Source organism: Salvia hispanica, chromosome 1 (genome assembly GCF_023119035.1).
Source record: "Salvia hispanica cultivar TCC Black 2014 chromosome 1, UniMelb_Shisp_WGS_1.0, whole genome shotgun sequence".
Lineage (NCBI taxonomy): Eukaryota > Viridiplantae > Streptophyta > Magnoliopsida > Lamiales > Lamiaceae > Salvia > Salvia hispanica.
In genome coordinates this window covers 51,963,243-51,980,202 of record NC_062965.1, presented here as the reverse complement: position 1 = coordinate 51,980,202, position 16,960 = coordinate 51,963,243, and the positions used below count along the sequence as shown (strand labels likewise).

The window sequence follows — 16,960 nt, the reverse complement described above, 5'->3', positions numbered from 1 at the left end:
AGGCAATGCCTCGTACACAATTTCTTGTTTCTTGAATCTAAGGATAGTGATTTGTTGGATTTTGTTGAAGATTATGAAACCTGAATGTTGAATTATGTTTGTAACTTAAACTGTTGTTATATAGATTTGTGTAAAAACATTGTATGCATTTTCCCCTGATTCAAGGATTATATATTACTCCTCTACTCCTCTATACATGATTTTCACTTAGTTTTTTATTTTAGTTTACATTTTTCATATTCTTGCAATATATTAATATTTGATATGATCTTGCAATTTTGAATTTCAGAAATGAAAACTAAGCACTACAAATAGTATGTTGCTACAAGAAATAAAAAAGAATTTTAATTTGATCATACAATATTTCTTATAATGTAACCGAAGTTATGTGATCAAGGTCTTGAACATAAGTAAATAAGTTCTATAAAAGCAGTTCATATTCTAATTTCAGACTTCATTTTTCAAAACTAGGGACAATCATGAAACAAGATCTGATTTGCAGAACAACTTTAGAAAATACAAATGTTAATAGGGTCGTCTTTATCTTCTACCACCAAATACCATTGTACCATTCACAACAAAAAATGCTGAATAGTGACGGAATTAGTGACGGTGAACGATAGTTCATCAACTAGTGACGATAAATGATTGAAAAATGTTAGTCACTAATTACTGATAGATTACTCTGTCACCAATGCAAAGCACCGCATTTGTTTTCCTTCATTGGGTGAATTAGTAACTTTAGTGACAGACTATGCCGTCACTAAAAGTTTTTTTGACAAATTTATTTTATTAACGGATTTGTCAAAATTTAGTCTGTCACTAAATTGTTAGGTGAAGAAATTTCAGTGTTTAGTGACGGATAATTCTGTCAGTAAACAACAAGTTTTTTGTAGTGATTTATTTAAGTTGGCACTATATATCAATGATTTTCCGGTCGAATTTCATTTATCTAATTCAATAAATTTATGATGAATATTGCATTTAAAAAGAGGATATTAATAGGTGAATTAATATTCTCTTCTGCTCATTAGAAAATATAAGTAATAGTTTAGTCGAATCCCTTAAAAAGGACATATATTGAGATAAAACAAGTATAGAAATCTAGGTATTTATTCATCTCCGTGAATGATAGATAATTTCTTTGAGTTAAAAATTATTATTTCCACAGCTGGCTTGAAATTTTTTTTATATTGCTAACTAATTGCTGGCTTCAATAATGGAGTAGGTACGTAAGAATTTTAATATAATTATATAAAATGAAATTCGATGAGCCAAGACATATAATAATATGACCACTTATCAGAAGTAGTAGCCAGCGAATTAGTCACATTTGAAAAATTCAATTGTTTGGTAAGATTAATGCCATTAACTTCTCTGATCAATACAATTTAATTTAATCACCTTTGATACAAACGAAGCGCTGACTTTGTAGAAAGAAGGCAAGAATCATAGTTAAACCATATTCATTTTGAAGCTACAATTGGAGTTTCCTTAACTATCATCATACAATAGTTAAAACATTTTCATTTTAACACTTGATTTGATGTGTTTGATGATTCATATTTCAGTCGGGTGATGGCGGCTTATGCTGCAGCAACTTCCCTTAGGAATACGTTGCAGCGTATTCTAAACTCGTCTCGCTTTTTGCTGGTTCCTCCGTCTGCAGATATATTAGTATTCACCTACAAAGCCGTATGCGACATCCAGACAGTTTTGCTAAAATTGGAGTACACCAGCTACAGCAAGATCAGGACGAAGGTGAACGCTGTAGATGAACGAATCAAACAGGCCATATGGGAATTCGAAGATTTGTTAGAATCTCTCATCTATGATCAAATTCTTCCACAGCTCGAAAGCTCATTGGTATGTGAGAGTGATCAACTCTGCTTCTTTGTAGATCTGCGTAGTCTGCTACATAGTCTTGATTGCTTCGTTACGAGGCTGATGGAAATGGAGGAGGAGTATGTTTTCGAAGTGGAGAATATGCCTGAAGAAGAAGGCGAACCTATTTCCTCTAGAATTGATTCTAGCGGAATCAACTCAAAGATGGTTGGATTATCTGATCAATTTGAACGAGCCAGGAATTTTGTTCTTTCAGGAGATGAGAATTTGTTATCGATCGTTGGGATGGCAGGGGTTGGAAAGACGACTCTGGCTAAGAAAGTGTTTGATGATCCATCTATCCAGGCACATTTCGAGCTTCGTGCATGGGTCAAAGTGGGCAGAAAATGTGAATTCAATGAAATATTACGAAGCATTCTGGCTCAAGTGGATCCTAATACTCACTACCAAATGCTTAGCCAAAGAGACGATGATGACGAGCAAAAATTAGTTGGAGCCTTGGAAGAGAGACTGGAGCATAAGAAATGTCTCATTGTGTTGGATGACATATGGGAATGGGACACACGAGCAATGGATAACTTGCCGAAAAAGAATGTCCAAATCTTGCTTACAAGCAGGATAGCAAATGAACAATCTACACTTCAAGTAGTACGCTTGTTGACTTTTGAAGAAAGTAAGAAATTACTTGGTGAGAAGGTATTTGGTGAAAGGGTTTCCCTCCTCACCTTGAGAAATTGGGAGAGAAGATTGCAAAAAAATGTGAAGGTCTTCCACTTATGATAGTCACCGTTGCAGAGCTCCTATCTAAAGAAGACAAGACATCAGAATACTGGACTGAGATAGCGGGAAAAAAAAAAGTTCTGTATTTGTGGAAGCATACAATCAAATATCAGAGGTATTTTTTCCAAGCTATGAATACTTACCTCAGTACTTAAAAATGATATTTGTCTATTTTGGAGCTTTCCCTCCATATAGTGATATACAGCGAGAAAAACTCTTCCAACTTTTGAGTGCTGAGGGGTTTGTTGAACTGCTTGGCAAACAAATTTGGGATGAATTTACTGTCAAAGTCTGGAGGGATCTTTGTAACTTGTACTATCTTGTTCTTTACGATTACAACACTAGCTCTTGGTTTTCATCACAAGTGTGTCGCGTGCATTCGTGTTGGCAGCACGTGTGTAGGAAAGAAGCTAGTAAGATCAAGTTTTTGCATGTATTACAAAGTTGCGATGATGTTATAAAGGACCAGCGTCGGTTGTGTGCCCATTGCAACTCTTTATTTGCCTTCAAACAAGTGTATGAGTTAATAAAAAATGATTGTTCATCTACTGCCCGGTCCCTCCTCTGTTTTGGTCTTCACCACCAATATCCAGTGCCAATACATGCCATGAATTTTAAGTTGCTCAAGGTACTAGATGCTTATGCAGTCCGATTTTATCAGATCCCATTTGAAATTATGAAACTAGTGTGTCTAAACTATCTTGCCTTGACTTGCAACCAAGAGATCCCTGATTCCATATCCAACCTTTTTCACCTTCAATTCTTGTTAATCCAACAACATATGAATATTAAAAAGCTTGGATGTCAGTCATATATGCCCGGGCAAATATGGGGCATGCAAGATTTACAATGTATTTTTATCAGCGGAAGAGACCTACCAACCCCTAATTCTAATGCTACTCTGGACAAACTCTCATTTCTCTCTGGTGTAAGCGCAAAGAGCTGCACTAGAGAAATTCTCAAAAGAATCCCTAATTTAAGGCGTTTAGGAATTGAGATGGAATTGAAGCATTATGTTGATGAGGATGATAGTGACCTACTGAATGGCTTGGGTTATATCTCAAAAGAACTTCATAATTTGAGGTTACTTTCATATTCTGTATTGAACCCTGATATGAAGTACTATAAGTGTATCGTTCCTCTTTCAATGTTCCCATCGAGTTTGAGAATATTGGGCTTGAGTGGCACAGGGTGTCTATGGGAGTACATGAATAAGATTGGTTCATTGCTACCAAATCTTATAAAGCTCGATTTAAAACAGTATGCCTTTCGAGGTCCAGAGTGGGATATAGAATCGGGGTGTTTTTTGAAACTTGAGACACTTATAATTGATGACGCTGATTTGGTGCAATGGAGAGCTCAAAATGGAAGCCTCCCAAGGCTTGAGCTCCTAAGCTTACGACATTGCTACAAATTAAAACATCTCGATTGGATGCTTGATTCCTCAATGGTTACACCTACAATTGAAATAGTGGATTGCCATCCCTTAGTTATTACTTCTGTGGCGAAGATACCGGAATCTCTCCTAAAATCTCGATGCTACTGTTCTTATTTGTGATGAGAAGTCAGCATCTAGATATCTCGAACTCGGTTAACAGGTTAGCATTTCTACTTCTTTTAATTTGCACAAACCACATCAATTTCTTTATTTATTTCTTAACTAACATGCTTGTGCTTGTGTTTGTGATTTAAACTGAATGTGTGTTTGTCATATTTTATTTTAGTACCCCTATTAGGATGTTGGCTGCTATTTTTGTTATCTAAAACAAGTGACTTTTTTTCTTTGGGTTCATACCCAATGCGAGACCAAATATATCAACCATATATTTGCTTGTGTATGATAGTTGTGTAAATCAAATACAGTAACATGTTTTAATATATATCATTTTCAGGCAAATGAGAGAGCAGAAGGGGTCAGTTCCGCATCATCCCATCATTTTAATTGTAATACCATGTTGTTTTTCTGAATCTAAGGAGAATGATTTGTTTGATTTTGTTGAGAATTATGAAAGTTGAATGTCGAAACAGTTTGGTTTGTGTGAAAACAATGCATGTATTTTTCCCTAATTCAAGGATTACATATAACCGTTTCCCTTTATGAATGATTTTCATCTTTGTTTTCATATTATGTTGAATCAGTTGATGCGTTTCTTATTGTTTGGATAATCAATGATTTGTACATCATATTTGTTCATCTATTGTATGTTGGAATTGGATGTAAATAAATGCCTTTGGCTTTGATGTATTGAAGAAAAACTATGTACTTGTTGCTCGCAGTTTCCATTCTCGTTGCCCAAGAGTTCATGGACATCCATGTATCATTTTTAAAGAAAGTGTATATTTTTTGTCCTGACATTGCATTAATCCATCTGCTATCCCTACTCTTTAAAAATGTCACCAAACAATGTTTGGACATTGATTTAGTATAGATGAAAGGACTTTTTCACTTAATAAGATTTTTTAGACCAAAATGTCCAAGGCTATAAGAGCTATTTATTTGTGTTCTTTTTCATGTGAGAGAGAACCACCACTTCGGCTATACTTTGTTCATTTATTTATGTTGTATTCCTACAAGAGGAGTTGTCAAAATATATGACAAATAATTGCTCGTCATGACACATACTTGAAGAGAAATGAATGAACTAAAATAATGGTTCTTCATCTCATGAAAAAGGCATAAGTAATCGATGTAGCCTATATGGTATTTGATATAAAAAATGCAAAAAGTCATTTCAGTGATATTATATCAATGTTCAGGGACGTCTAATAATATTTTTAAAGAATAGGGACCGCAGATGGTATCAGTCATGTTCAGGGAAACGATCGAGTGTCGTATATTTAGCTTTGACAAATAATTTATGGCCGAAGCCCAACAACAAAACATAGCATCAACCAACCAAATAATAAATGGCCTAAGGCCCAAGCCCAAAAACTAAACGAATTCTACTAATAATAATTTATGCTAGAACCAATAATTTTGTAAGAAAAGACGTAAAAATTGACACAAAGTTCGATCATATCTTCAACAACTATGCATAAAAAAAATTTATACTTAATTAAAATACTCGTTTCTCTTCAATTTAAAAATAATACTCGTACTTCAGAAGCAGCTGGCTTAAATTACTTTTAGCTGGCTTAAAAATTAGCAGGTATGGTTCTATTTTAGTTTCAAATAGAGAGGGTAATGGCCTATTTTATCTCACCGTTTAAGAGTTTTATCCAAAATATCTAAGCATTTAGGAAATTATAATTAGGTACCATTTTTTTAGAAAAAATTTCTTACAAGTCAATTGACTAATAGATGTGGGGTATAATTTCGGGCAATCAACGTGAAATTTGGGTTATTGACATGTAATTTCAGATTTCGCGTAGATTCTAATCGCTGAAAGTAAGGATATTTCCGAAAATGAAATGATAGGTACTGAATGGAAATTACTTAACGGTGGACATTTTCGATTAATGGCCTAAATGATGGGACAAAATGACTACTTATTCCCTCCGTCTCAATTAAGTTGAGATATTTTTTTTGGACATTAAAATTAAAAATTTATGTTAAATGAGCTAAATAAAGATAAAATAAAACAGAAAAAAAACTTATATTTTGCCAAAAAAAATGACTTAAACATAGTTTAACATTCAGAAAAGAAATACGACCCACCTTAATTAGTTGAGTCAGAGGGACTATTATTTTTATGAACAATTGAAATTTGAACCCAGAAATATAAACTAATACAGTGACTTAGTCAGCTTTGATTTCGAAATATTCAATTGAGTGGCAAAAGTAATGCCAATGGTTTATCCGATCAATACAATTTAATGCTATAATAACCTTTGATACATGCTTTGCGCTGACACTGTCGAGAGAAAGACAAAAATCATAGTTAAACCATTTCTCATTTTAACACTTAGATCATTTGCAATTGAACCAACTCCTCCCTCTTCACCACCACTAATTAACTCTCTACTGTTGTGTTTCATAATTCACATTTGAATTGGGTGATGGCGGCTTATGGTGCTTCGATTTCTCTGAGGAATACGATCAAGTCTATTCTACTATCGTCTCGCGTTTCGCTAGTTCCTCCTTCTCCACAAATCTTAATATCGGCTTTCAAGGCCATGTTGGGCGTCCAGACAGCTTTCCTAAAATTGGAGGGGACCGGGTACAGCAAGATCAGGACGAAGGTGAATGCTTTGGATGAACGGATCAAAGAGGAAATATGGGAATTCGAAGATTTACTCGAATCTCATTTCTATGATCAGATTCTTCCTCAAATCGAAAGCGAGAGAGATCACTTCCCTTTCTCTGTAGATCTGCAGAGTCTGCAACAGAGTCTTGATTGCTTAGTGGAGAGGTTGGCCGCGATGGAGGTGGAGTACAATGATGAACTGTTGAATATGCCTGAAGAAGAAGGCGAACCTATTTCCTCGAGAATTGATTTTTGTGGAATCAACTCGGAGATGGTTGGATTATCTGATCAATTTGTGCAAGTCAAAGATGATCTTCTTGCAGAAGATAAAGGGATTTGGTTATCGCTTGTTGGGATGGCAGGTGTTGGAAAGACAACCCTTGCGAAGAAAGTATTTGATGATCCATTGATTCAGAGACATTTCGAGCTTCGAGCATGGGTCAAAGTGGGGAGAAGATGTGAATCCAATGAACTACTACGATGCATTCTGGCTCAAGTGGATCCCAGCACTCGTGAGCAAATGCTTTCCGAAGGAGAGGATGTTGATGATGAGGCATTAGGTGGACTCTTGGAGGAGAGATTGAAGGATAAGAAATGTCTCGTTGTCTTAGATGATGTATGGGACATAAAACATCTCATACGGGTAATGGATAACGTGCCACAAGAGAATGTTCAGATCTTGCTCACGAGCAGGCTGGGAATTGATCTATTTTCGTTTGTAAAAGTACGCTTGTTGGATGTAGAAGAAAGTAAGAAATTACTTGGTGAGAAGGTGTTCGGTGAAAATGGTTTCCCTTTTCACCTTGAGGAATTGGGAAAGAAGATTGCACTAAAATGTGAAGGTCTTCCACTTATGATAGTCACGGTTGCAGAGCTTCTGTCTGAAGAAGACAAGACCACAGAATGCTGGACTGAAGTAGTCGAGAAGCAACACAATCCAATCTTCGTGGATGCATATGAGCAGATATATGAGGTACTTTTTCCAAGTTATGACTACTTACCTCAAGATATAAAAATGTTTTTTCTATATATGGGAGCTTTCCCTCCATATATGGATATCGGATTGTCGTACCTCTTCTATCTATTGACTGCTGAGGGGTTTCTTGAACCGATGGGATCACCAAATTTGGAAGATTATATGTTTAATTGCACATTAAAGCTTGCTGACTGGTATCATCTTATTCTATATGAACCAATACAACATTCTTGGTTTTCAAAAAACAAGTTTCGCGTGCATTCTTGCTGGCAACACTTGTGCAAGAAAGAAGCTAGTAAGATCAAGTTTTTGCATGTTTTAGAAAGTTGGGAAGAAGTCGTAGAAGGTGTTGTGAAAGATCAACGTCGGTTGTGTTCCCATTGCAACACTTTATTTGCTTTCAAAGAAGTGTGTGATTCAATAAAAAGTGACTGTGCAACCACTGCCCGTTCTCTCCTTTGTCATGGTCCCAACCACCAATATCCGATACCAATACATCACATGGATTTCAAGTTGCTAAGAGTGTTAGAGCTGTTAAGGTCCGATTTTATCATATCCCACTTGAAATTATGAAATTAGTTTGTTTAAAATATCTTGCCCTAACCTGCAACAAAGACCTCCCCGCTTCCATATCCAATCTTTTTCAACTTCAATTCTTGAATATCCATCCATCTATAAACATTAAAAAGCGTGGAGCTTTGTCATATATGCCGGTGGAAATATGGGACATGCAAGAGCTACAACATATTGATATCATGCTAAGAGACCTACCACCACCCCCTAATTCTGATGCTACTCTAAAAAAACTCTCATTTCTTTTTGGTGTGAGCGTGAAGAGTTGCACTAGCGAAATTCTCAAGAGAATCTCTAATTTAAGGACATTAGGAATTGTGCTGGAATTGAAGCCTTATGACGATGAAGATGATAGCAATCCATTGAGTGGTTTGGGTTACATCTCAGAAGAACTCCAGAATTTGAAAGTATTTTCTTATATGGTAGTGAACCCTGAGATGAAGTATGAATTTATGATTCCTCTTACAACTTTCCCATCAAATTTGACAGAATTGGTTATGAGTGGCATAGGGTGTCCATGGAAGCACATGAATGACATTGGTTCGCTACTACCAAATCTTATGAACCTCAAGTTAGAACACTATGCTTTTCGAGGCCTAGAATGGAATATAGAATCAGGATGTTTTTGGAAACTTGAGACACTTGTAATTGAAGATACTGATTTGGTGCGATGGAGGGCTCAACATGGATGTCTTCCAAGGCTTAAGCTCCTAAGCCTACGACATTGCTACAAATTAAAACAACTCGATTGGATGCGTGATTCCTCAATGGTCACACCTACAATTGAATTAGTAGACTGCAATCCCTTGGTTTTCGCTTCTGCCTTAAAATTGCCGGAATCTCTCTTTACATTTCGTTACTACTCTTCTTATTTGTGATGAGAAATCGCTGCTAGATTCTCAACCTGTCAACAGGTTAGCCTTCATTTCTTTCTTCAAGTAACATGTTCTTATGATTTAAAGTGGACATGTTTTGTTAAATTTTATTGGTACTTTTCTTATTTTTTTTGATGTATTATATGTATCTGTACTCACATCATATATATGTTCATTTTTTTTGTTTTCAGGCAAATGAGAGAGCAAAATGGGTCAGATGCCGTAGTATCCCTTCACTTGATCAATTGTATTGCTATGTTGTTTTCTGATTATTTTTTTGACAATTTGTCCTTTTTTTAGTATTAGTTGAAAATTTTCATTTTCTTGCAACGTGGAGTAAACATTTAACATACTTATATTCTGACGATTATAATTTTCTTTATATTAATTACTTCATCACCTTCCCCACTTGGCAGTTGGCAACAGCAAAATTAGCAGATATTCTGCTGCTATTCTTGCAAAGGGCTCGATTATCCGAATGCCGAATGCCTACAATCTTGTTCATGTTATCCGCGATTGTATCAGTAAACGCCGTTTCTCCCACGGCCAACAGCTTCATTTGCAAGTTCTCAAATCTGGGTTCATCTCCAACGTATTCGTCTCCACATCTCTGATAAATTTCTACGTCAAGTTCGAGCTCGTTCACGACGCCCATTATGTGTTCGACGAAATTCCTGAACCAACTCTGGTTTCTTGGAACTCTTTGATTTCGGGGTATGTTCATTCTGGTAAGTTTCATCGAGCGTTAAAATTGTTTTCTCAGCTGGAAAAATCAAATCTTGTTGCCGATTCGTATTCGTTCACCACGGCTTTGTGTGCTTGTGGCCAACTGAATAGAGTGAAAGATGGGAAATCTTTGCATTCCAAGATTGTGAAATATGGTGCTGAATGCAGCGTGTTTGTGGCTAATTGCTTGATTGATATGTATGGGAAATGCGGCTACGTTTCCGACGCGATGAAGGTTTTCGGAGAAATGGCTGACAAGGATGTTATATCATGGAACTCTGTTCTTGCTGCAAATGCTAGAAACGGGGCACTTGATGAGGCGTTTGCTGTTTTTAGTCGAATGCCTAATCCCGACACCATCTCGTACAATGAGCTAATAGATGGTGTCGCGAAGTATGGAGTGGTGGAAGATGCTATATCTCTGCTTTCAACAATGCCAAACCCGAACTCGTCTTCTTGGAACGCGATCATAACAGGGTATGCAAACAGGGGAAGAGGCAGAGACGCCGTGAGGTTTTTCTCCAAGATGCACTCGTGTGGTGTTCGTATGGATGAGTTCTCGTTTTCGAGTGTTCTTAGTAGCGTTGCTGGATTGTCTTCACTCACATTGGGTAGTTTGACCCATTGCTGCACGTTGAAGAGTGGTTTTGATGAGCATGTCGTGGTGGGGAGCTCGCTCATTGACATGTACTTCAAGTGTGGGGCGGTGAAGGAGGCGGAGTGGTTGTTTGAGTCCCTCCCAGAGAAGAACTTAGTCACTTGGAATGCGTTGTTATCAGGCTATGCGCACAATGGTGACACGGGGAAGGTGTTTGAGCTTTTTGAGGAGTTGAAAGGAGCGAAAGGCTTGAAGCCGGACGAGATCACCTTCCTCAATGTTCTGTCTGCGTGCTGGCATGGTGGGGTCCGTTTAGACATCATGAGGGGCTACTTTGACATGATGAGGATTGAGTATAGGGTTGATCCTACGCCGGAGCATTGTTGTTTGATGATAAAGGTGATGGGGCAAGAAGGGGATGTAAGGGGTGCTGAGGGGATGATTGGTGAACTTGGGTTCGGATCTTGTGGGATGGTTTGGAAGGCGTTGCTTGGTGCTTGTGTGAGCTGTGGGGATGTTCGGGTTGCTGAGGTTGCAGCCGGGAAGCTGGTGGAGCTCGAGGGGCATAATGAGTTTGTGTACGTGAGCTTGTCGAATGTGTATGCACGTAGCGGGGATTGGGATGGGGCGGCGAGGGTGAGGAGGGCGATGAAGGAGATAGAGGTGAGGAAAGAAGCTGGTTGTAGTTGGATTGAGCTTCAAGAGTAGAGGTAAATAGGGTTCATGTCATACATATCTCACTTCGATTTATGTTTCCCTTTGAGATTAGATTGGACAAACTTTCATGTCTTTTTGGTGTGACTGCAAAGAGTTGCAATAGAGAAATTATCAAAAGATTCTCTAATTTAAAATTATTAAGAATTTGGGTGTATATGGAAGCACATGAATGACATTTGTTCACTGCTACCAAATCTTGAGGATCTCAAGTTAGAACAGTATGCCTTTAGAGGCCCAGAGTGGGATATAAAATTAGGGTGTTTTCCGAAACTTGAGACACCGATTTGGTGCGATGGAGAGCTCAACATGGAAGCCTCCCAATGCTTGAGTTCCTAAGCATACGGCATTGCTACAGATTACAACAACTCGATTGGACGCGTGATTCCTCAATGGTCACTATGTCTACAATTGAATTAGTTGAGTACAATCCCAAAGCTGTCATTTCTGCCAAACAATTAAGACCAGAATCTCTCTTCACAGTTCTTTGCGACTCTTCTTTTTTAGAAGAGAATTCGTAGCTGGACTCTCAGCTTGGTTAACAGGTTAGCCTTCCTACTCCAATTCCACAAATCGCGTAAATTCATTTCTTACTTAACTAAAATGCTTGTGTCATATTCATTCTAGGATATGCTCTTTAGGTTGTTGACTGCTGTTTTCACATATCTTCTTGGACATCAAAAACAAGACCAAAGACATCAACCATAAGCTTAAATCACGAAACATGTTTGGAATATTTATGAACACTCATGTCATGTGCTCATTTATTGGTTTGCAGGCAAACGAGAGGTCAAACGCTGCGTTATCCCAACAATGCAGTTGAATTACCATGCTGTTTAAAAATCGAAGGATAATTACTTGTTGGATTTTGTTGAGGATTATGAAACCTAAATGTTGAACTGTATTTGTGCATGATTTTCACTTTGTTTTTCACCTAACTCTTCAGTTATAAATAAATTGTTTAGAAGAAATATATGCTTAGTACATTGTTTTTTGGTGGTTTAATCTCTTATGGAGTAAAACAAAAATATACTCCATTCAATTGAATAGTATTATTTCCACATCTTGCTTAAATGTCTTTTACCATTGCCGTCTTGTTGATAGCTTCAATAATTGAGCATAATCAAAGCTGGCTTTGTAGACCAATGAAATATGTCGAGATGCAATATATATATATACTAACAAATTTCAACCTATTGTCGTTTGTCAGAATACAATTGCAGAATTCCCATAACCAACTTTAAAGTAATACCATTCTCAGTTTCCATTCTCAATTTCCATTCTCAATTGGGAGATGGCGGCTTATGGTGCTGCAGTTTCTCTCAAGAATACCATTGAGAGTCTTCTACAATCGTCTCGCATCTCGCTGATTCCTCCCTCTCCACAGATCTTACAATCCGCCTATGATGCTATGTGTAGGTTGCAAAAAGTTCTACTAAAGTTGGATGAGACGAGCTGCAGTAAGATCAGGACCAAGGTGAATGATTTGGACGAACAAATCAAAGAGGCCATATGGGAATTCGAAGATTTATTAGAGTCCCACTACACCGATCAGATTCTTCCGCATCTCGAAAGCTCGTCTGGAGGTGAGAGAGATCGCTTGTCTTTCTTAGTAGATATGCAGAGTCTGCAACAGAGCGTTGATTGCTTCATCGAGAGGGTGGCGGTGATGGAGGCCGGGTACGAAATGGATGAATATGCCTGAAGAAGAAGGTGAACCTCTTTCCTCAAGAATTGATTTTGGTGGAATCAACTCAAAGATGGTTGGATTATCTGATGAATATGAACGAGTCAAGGATTATTTGATCAATGATAGAGGGAACCGGTTGTTAGTTACAGGGATGGCAGGGGTTGGAAAGACAGCTCTTGTTAAGAAAGTATTTGACGATCCATCCATTCAGATTCATTTCGAGCTTCGAGCATGGGTCAAAGTGGGCAGAAAATGTGAATCTAATGAAACATTACGATGCATTCTAGCTCAAGTGGATCCCAACACTCACCACCAAATGCTTACCCAAAGAGACGACGATGACTACAAGAAATTACTTGGACTCTTGAAAGAGAGACTCAAGGATAAGAAATGTCTGATTGTGTTGGATGATGTATGGAAATGGGACACACAATTAATGGATAGCTTGAGAATAGAGAATGTGCAAATTTTGCTTACAAGCAGGCTAAGAATTCAAAATTCCCCAATTTCTTATGAAGTACACTTGTTGAATAAAGAAGAAAGTAAGACATTACTTGGTGAGAAGGTGTTTGGTGAAAAAGGTTTCCCACCTTACCTTGAGGAATTGGGAGAAAAGATTGCACAAAAATGTGAAGGTCTTCCACTCATGATAGTAACAGTTGCAACTCTCCTAAGGAAAGCCAGTGAGAGGTACCAAGGAGGTATCCTCAAATATTGGACTGAGGTAGCTGAAACACAACATAATTCAATCTTCGTGGATGCATATGATCAAATTGCAGAGGTACTTCACTCAAGCTACGAATACTCACCTCAATATTTGAAAATGTTATTTCTCTATCTGGGAGCTTTCCCCCCATATCGTAATCTTTTACTACACATCAACCTCATTTGTTGTATAAGTGCTGAAGGGTTTCTTGAACCACATGGAACACAAAATTTGAAAGAGAATGGGTTTGAACAAGTTGTGTCTCGTTGCCTGGAGGTGCTTGCTAAATATTTCAATCTTCTTCTGTGGAATCCTGAACGATTTTCTTGGTTTTCAAATGGAGATTTCCGTGTGCATTCTTGTTGGCAGCACTTGTGTAGGAAAGAAGCTAGTAGAATCAAGTTTTTGCATGTTTTACAAAGTTGCAATGAAGATTTGAAAGGTCAGCGTCGGTTGTGTGTCCATTCCAACACTTTATTTGCCATCAAAGAAGTGTATGATTCAATAAAAAGTGATTGTCCATCCACTGTTCATTCTCTCCTCTGTTATGGTCCTTTTCACCCTTATCCAGTGCCGGTACATGTCATTGATTTTAAGTCTCTCAGGGTACTACATGCTTTTATGGTCCGATTTTATCAGATCCCACCCGAAATTCTAAAACTAGTTTGTCTAAAGTATCTTTCCCTAACTTGCAACAAAGAGCTCCCTGTTTCCATATCCAACCTTTTACACCTTCAATTCTTGATTATCCATCCATATGTGCACATTATAAAGCGCGGAGTTCTGCCATATATGCCAATGGAAATATGGGACATGCAAAACCTACAGGTTATTAATGTCAAGGGAAGGGACCTGCCAACCCCCAATTCTAATTCTAATGCTATTTTGGACAAAGTCTATTTTATTTCAGGCGTGGGTACAAAGAGTTGCACTAGAGAAATTCTGAAAAGAATTCCGAATTTAAGGTGTCTATACATTTCTACGGTGAGGAAGCCTTATGATGAAGATGATGATAGCAACTCATTGAGTGGCTTGGCTAATATCTCAGAGGAACTCCAGAATTTGACGTGTCTTTCATATGCTGTAGATCAACCGGATATGAAGTGGGAGACTATGGTTCCTCTTTCAATGTTCCCATCAAGTCTTACTATATTGAAGTTGAGTGGTTTAGGGTATCCTTGGCAGTACATGAACGACATTGGTTCTGTGCTACCAAATCTTATTATCCTCGGGATAGAACATTATGCCTTTCGAGGCCCAAAGTGGGACATAGAATCGAGCTGTTTTTTGAAACTTGAGACACTTGTAATTGAAGACAGCGATTTGGTGCAATTGAGAGCTCAACATGGAAGCCTCCCAAGGCTTAAGCTCCTGAGCATACGACATTGCTACAAATTAAAACATCTTGATTGGATGCGTGATTCCTCAATGGTCAGACCTACAATTGAATTAGTAGACTGCAATCCCTTAGTTTACGCATCTGTGGAGAAATTACCAGAATCTCTCTTTGCATTTCGTCATTGAGATGGTTATAATCATTTAAAGTCTATGGATGCTTTTAGAAAATTAGTTATAACTAACTTTTGATCAATTCACATTAATACTAGTAATTGACATTTTACGTACATTATATTGATATTCTGTTAAAAGCATTACATGATTTTATGTTGGATTATATCATAGGGCACTCAGGCTAGCCTATACTCTAAACCCGAGACGACCGAAATTTGGGCTGGCCCGCCTAATTTTAAATATCACCCTTTGGCCCAGTGGTCTCAATCAGCACATTAGGTTAATAGCAATAGGAGTCCCGTTTTTTCATTTTAGTTCATCCGCCCTTAAATGGACCACTCTAAAACTAATTTAAAATTAAAAAATTAACTAAAAGTTATGTATGTCAATTCATTCAACCCACGTTTCATTTAAAACTAATACTCCCTCCGTCCCAGATAATTTGACCCAATATTCCATTCGGTCCGTCCCAGATAATTTGACTCATTTCACTTTTACCATTTTTTGTAGTGGACCTAGGGGTGAGCAAAAAACCGAAAACCGAATATCCGAACCAAACCAAACCGAAAATTTAAAATTCGGTTCGGTTTTTTCGGTTTTTCGGTTCGATTCGGTTTTAAAATTTTAAAATTTCGGTTTTTCGGTTCGGAATAAAAAAATACCCGAAAAACCGAAAAACCGAATTTCATTTTAATATATATTATATTATACTATATATACTTAAAATCTCAAACCCTAATTTTTCTCCATTCTTTCCGCCTCCTCTACAGAATCAGATTCTGATTCTCCACCCTAATTTCTCTCCATCTCTTCTCTCCGTCACATCGCCTCCATCTCTTCTCCACTCCACCCCGTCGCCTCCATCCTCCAGCCGTGCTCCAGTCCAGAGTCTAGCCCGTCGCCTCCGGTCTCCACGCCGGCGCCCCTCCACCTACGTCTTCAACTTCACGCCGTCACCGGTAGCATCCGCCATCCGGCCATCTACGCAGGCGACGCAACTCCAGATTTACTATTTTTGTGTTGTTGAAATTGTGGAAAAATTATTGTTGATGAGTTTATTGTTTACCCATTTTGATTAGATTAGTTAATAATGAATTTAAATTTTTTGTATTAAGATTTTGGTTGTTCTTTGTGGATGATAATTAGTTTTTCTAATTTTTTTTGGTTTTAGCTTTTTTAGGTTTTTAAAAATCTTATAGAATTTCGGTTTTGCAGTTTTGTTCGGTTTTTGTAGTTCGGTTTTCGGTTTTTCGGTTCGGTTTTTGTTTTCAACAAAATTCGGTTTTTCGGTTCGGTTCGGTTTTGGCAAAAAAACCGAACCGAAACCCGAATGCTCACTCCTAAGTGGACCTCATATTCAACTAACTTATTCTTATTCACATTTTATTATAAAACTAATATATGAAAGTAGGACTCACATTCCACTAACTTTTTCAACTCATTTTTCATTACATTTCTTAAAATCCGTGCCCGGTCAAAGTGAGTCGAATTATCCGGGACGGAGGGAGTAAAACTTTATCTTCCCAAAATAAACCTCCCTTGGCTTAAGCATCTAAGCCTGCGATACTGCTACAAATTAACAGGTTAGCCTTCTCACTTTTTTTTTTATTCATTTCTTTTGTATCTCAAATGCATGTGCTAGTGATTTACACTTGACATGTTTTTGCTTATACATAGTCTCACATCCAATATCCTTTCATTGTTTTACAGGCAAATGAGAGAACAAAAGGCTTCAGATGTCGCATTATCCCTTCTTTTCAAGTGTGTTCCATGTTGTT

General features: G+C 37.6%; 4 protein-coding genes across 5 annotated transcripts; all 4 read left to right on the top strand.

The window, feature by feature from the left end:
• The first annotated feature begins 1,327 nt into the window (after nucleotides 1-1,327).
• On the top strand, nucleotides 1,328-4,753 carry LOC125218187 (putative disease resistance protein At1g50180). The gene is made up of 3 exons (XM_048119815.1): nucleotides 1,328-1,353; nucleotides 1,572-4,223; nucleotides 4,518-4,753. The coding sequence occupies exon 2, from the start codon at nucleotides 1,579-1,581 to the stop codon at nucleotides 2,623-2,625; it is 1,047 nt and encodes a 348-aa protein (XP_047975772.1). The 5' UTR covers nucleotides 1,328-1,353; nucleotides 1,572-1,578; the 3' UTR covers nucleotides 2,626-4,223; nucleotides 4,518-4,753.
• A 1,824-nt stretch (nucleotides 4,754-6,577) lies between these two features.
• LOC125202630 (putative late blight resistance protein homolog R1A-3) lies at nucleotides 6,578-9,505 on the top strand. Its single transcript, XM_048101073.1, has 2 exons — nucleotides 6,578-7,785; nucleotides 9,428-9,505. The coding sequence occupies exons 1-2, from the start codon at nucleotides 6,625-6,627 to the stop codon at nucleotides 9,503-9,505; spliced, it is 1,239 nt and encodes a 412-aa protein (XP_047957030.1). The 5' UTR covers nucleotides 6,578-6,624.
• A 188-nt stretch (nucleotides 9,506-9,693) lies between these two features.
• LOC125202262 (putative pentatricopeptide repeat-containing protein At5g47460) lies at nucleotides 9,694-12,219 on the top strand. 2 transcript variants are annotated; one of them, XM_048100629.1, is made up of 2 exons: nucleotides 9,694-11,819; nucleotides 12,053-12,219. In XM_048100629.1, the coding sequence occupies exon 1, from the start codon at nucleotides 9,715-9,717 to the stop codon at nucleotides 11,266-11,268; it is 1,554 nt and encodes a 517-aa protein (XP_047956586.1). In that variant the 5' UTR covers nucleotides 9,694-9,714; the 3' UTR covers nucleotides 11,269-11,819; nucleotides 12,053-12,219. The 2 variants fall into 2 exon arrangements, with proteins under 2 accessions (XP_047956586.1, XP_047956587.1); XM_048100630.1 differs by lacking the exon at nucleotides 12,053-12,219 and adding an exon at nucleotides 11,902-12,043.
• An 815-nt stretch (nucleotides 12,220-13,034) lies between these two features.
• LOC125200500 (putative late blight resistance protein homolog R1A-4) lies at nucleotides 13,035-15,194 on the top strand. Its single transcript, XM_048098137.1, has one exon. The coding sequence runs from the start codon at nucleotides 13,035-13,037 to the stop codon at nucleotides 15,192-15,194; it is 2,160 nt and encodes a 719-aa protein (XP_047954094.1).
• Nucleotides 15,195-16,960: the final 1,766 nt, after the last annotated feature.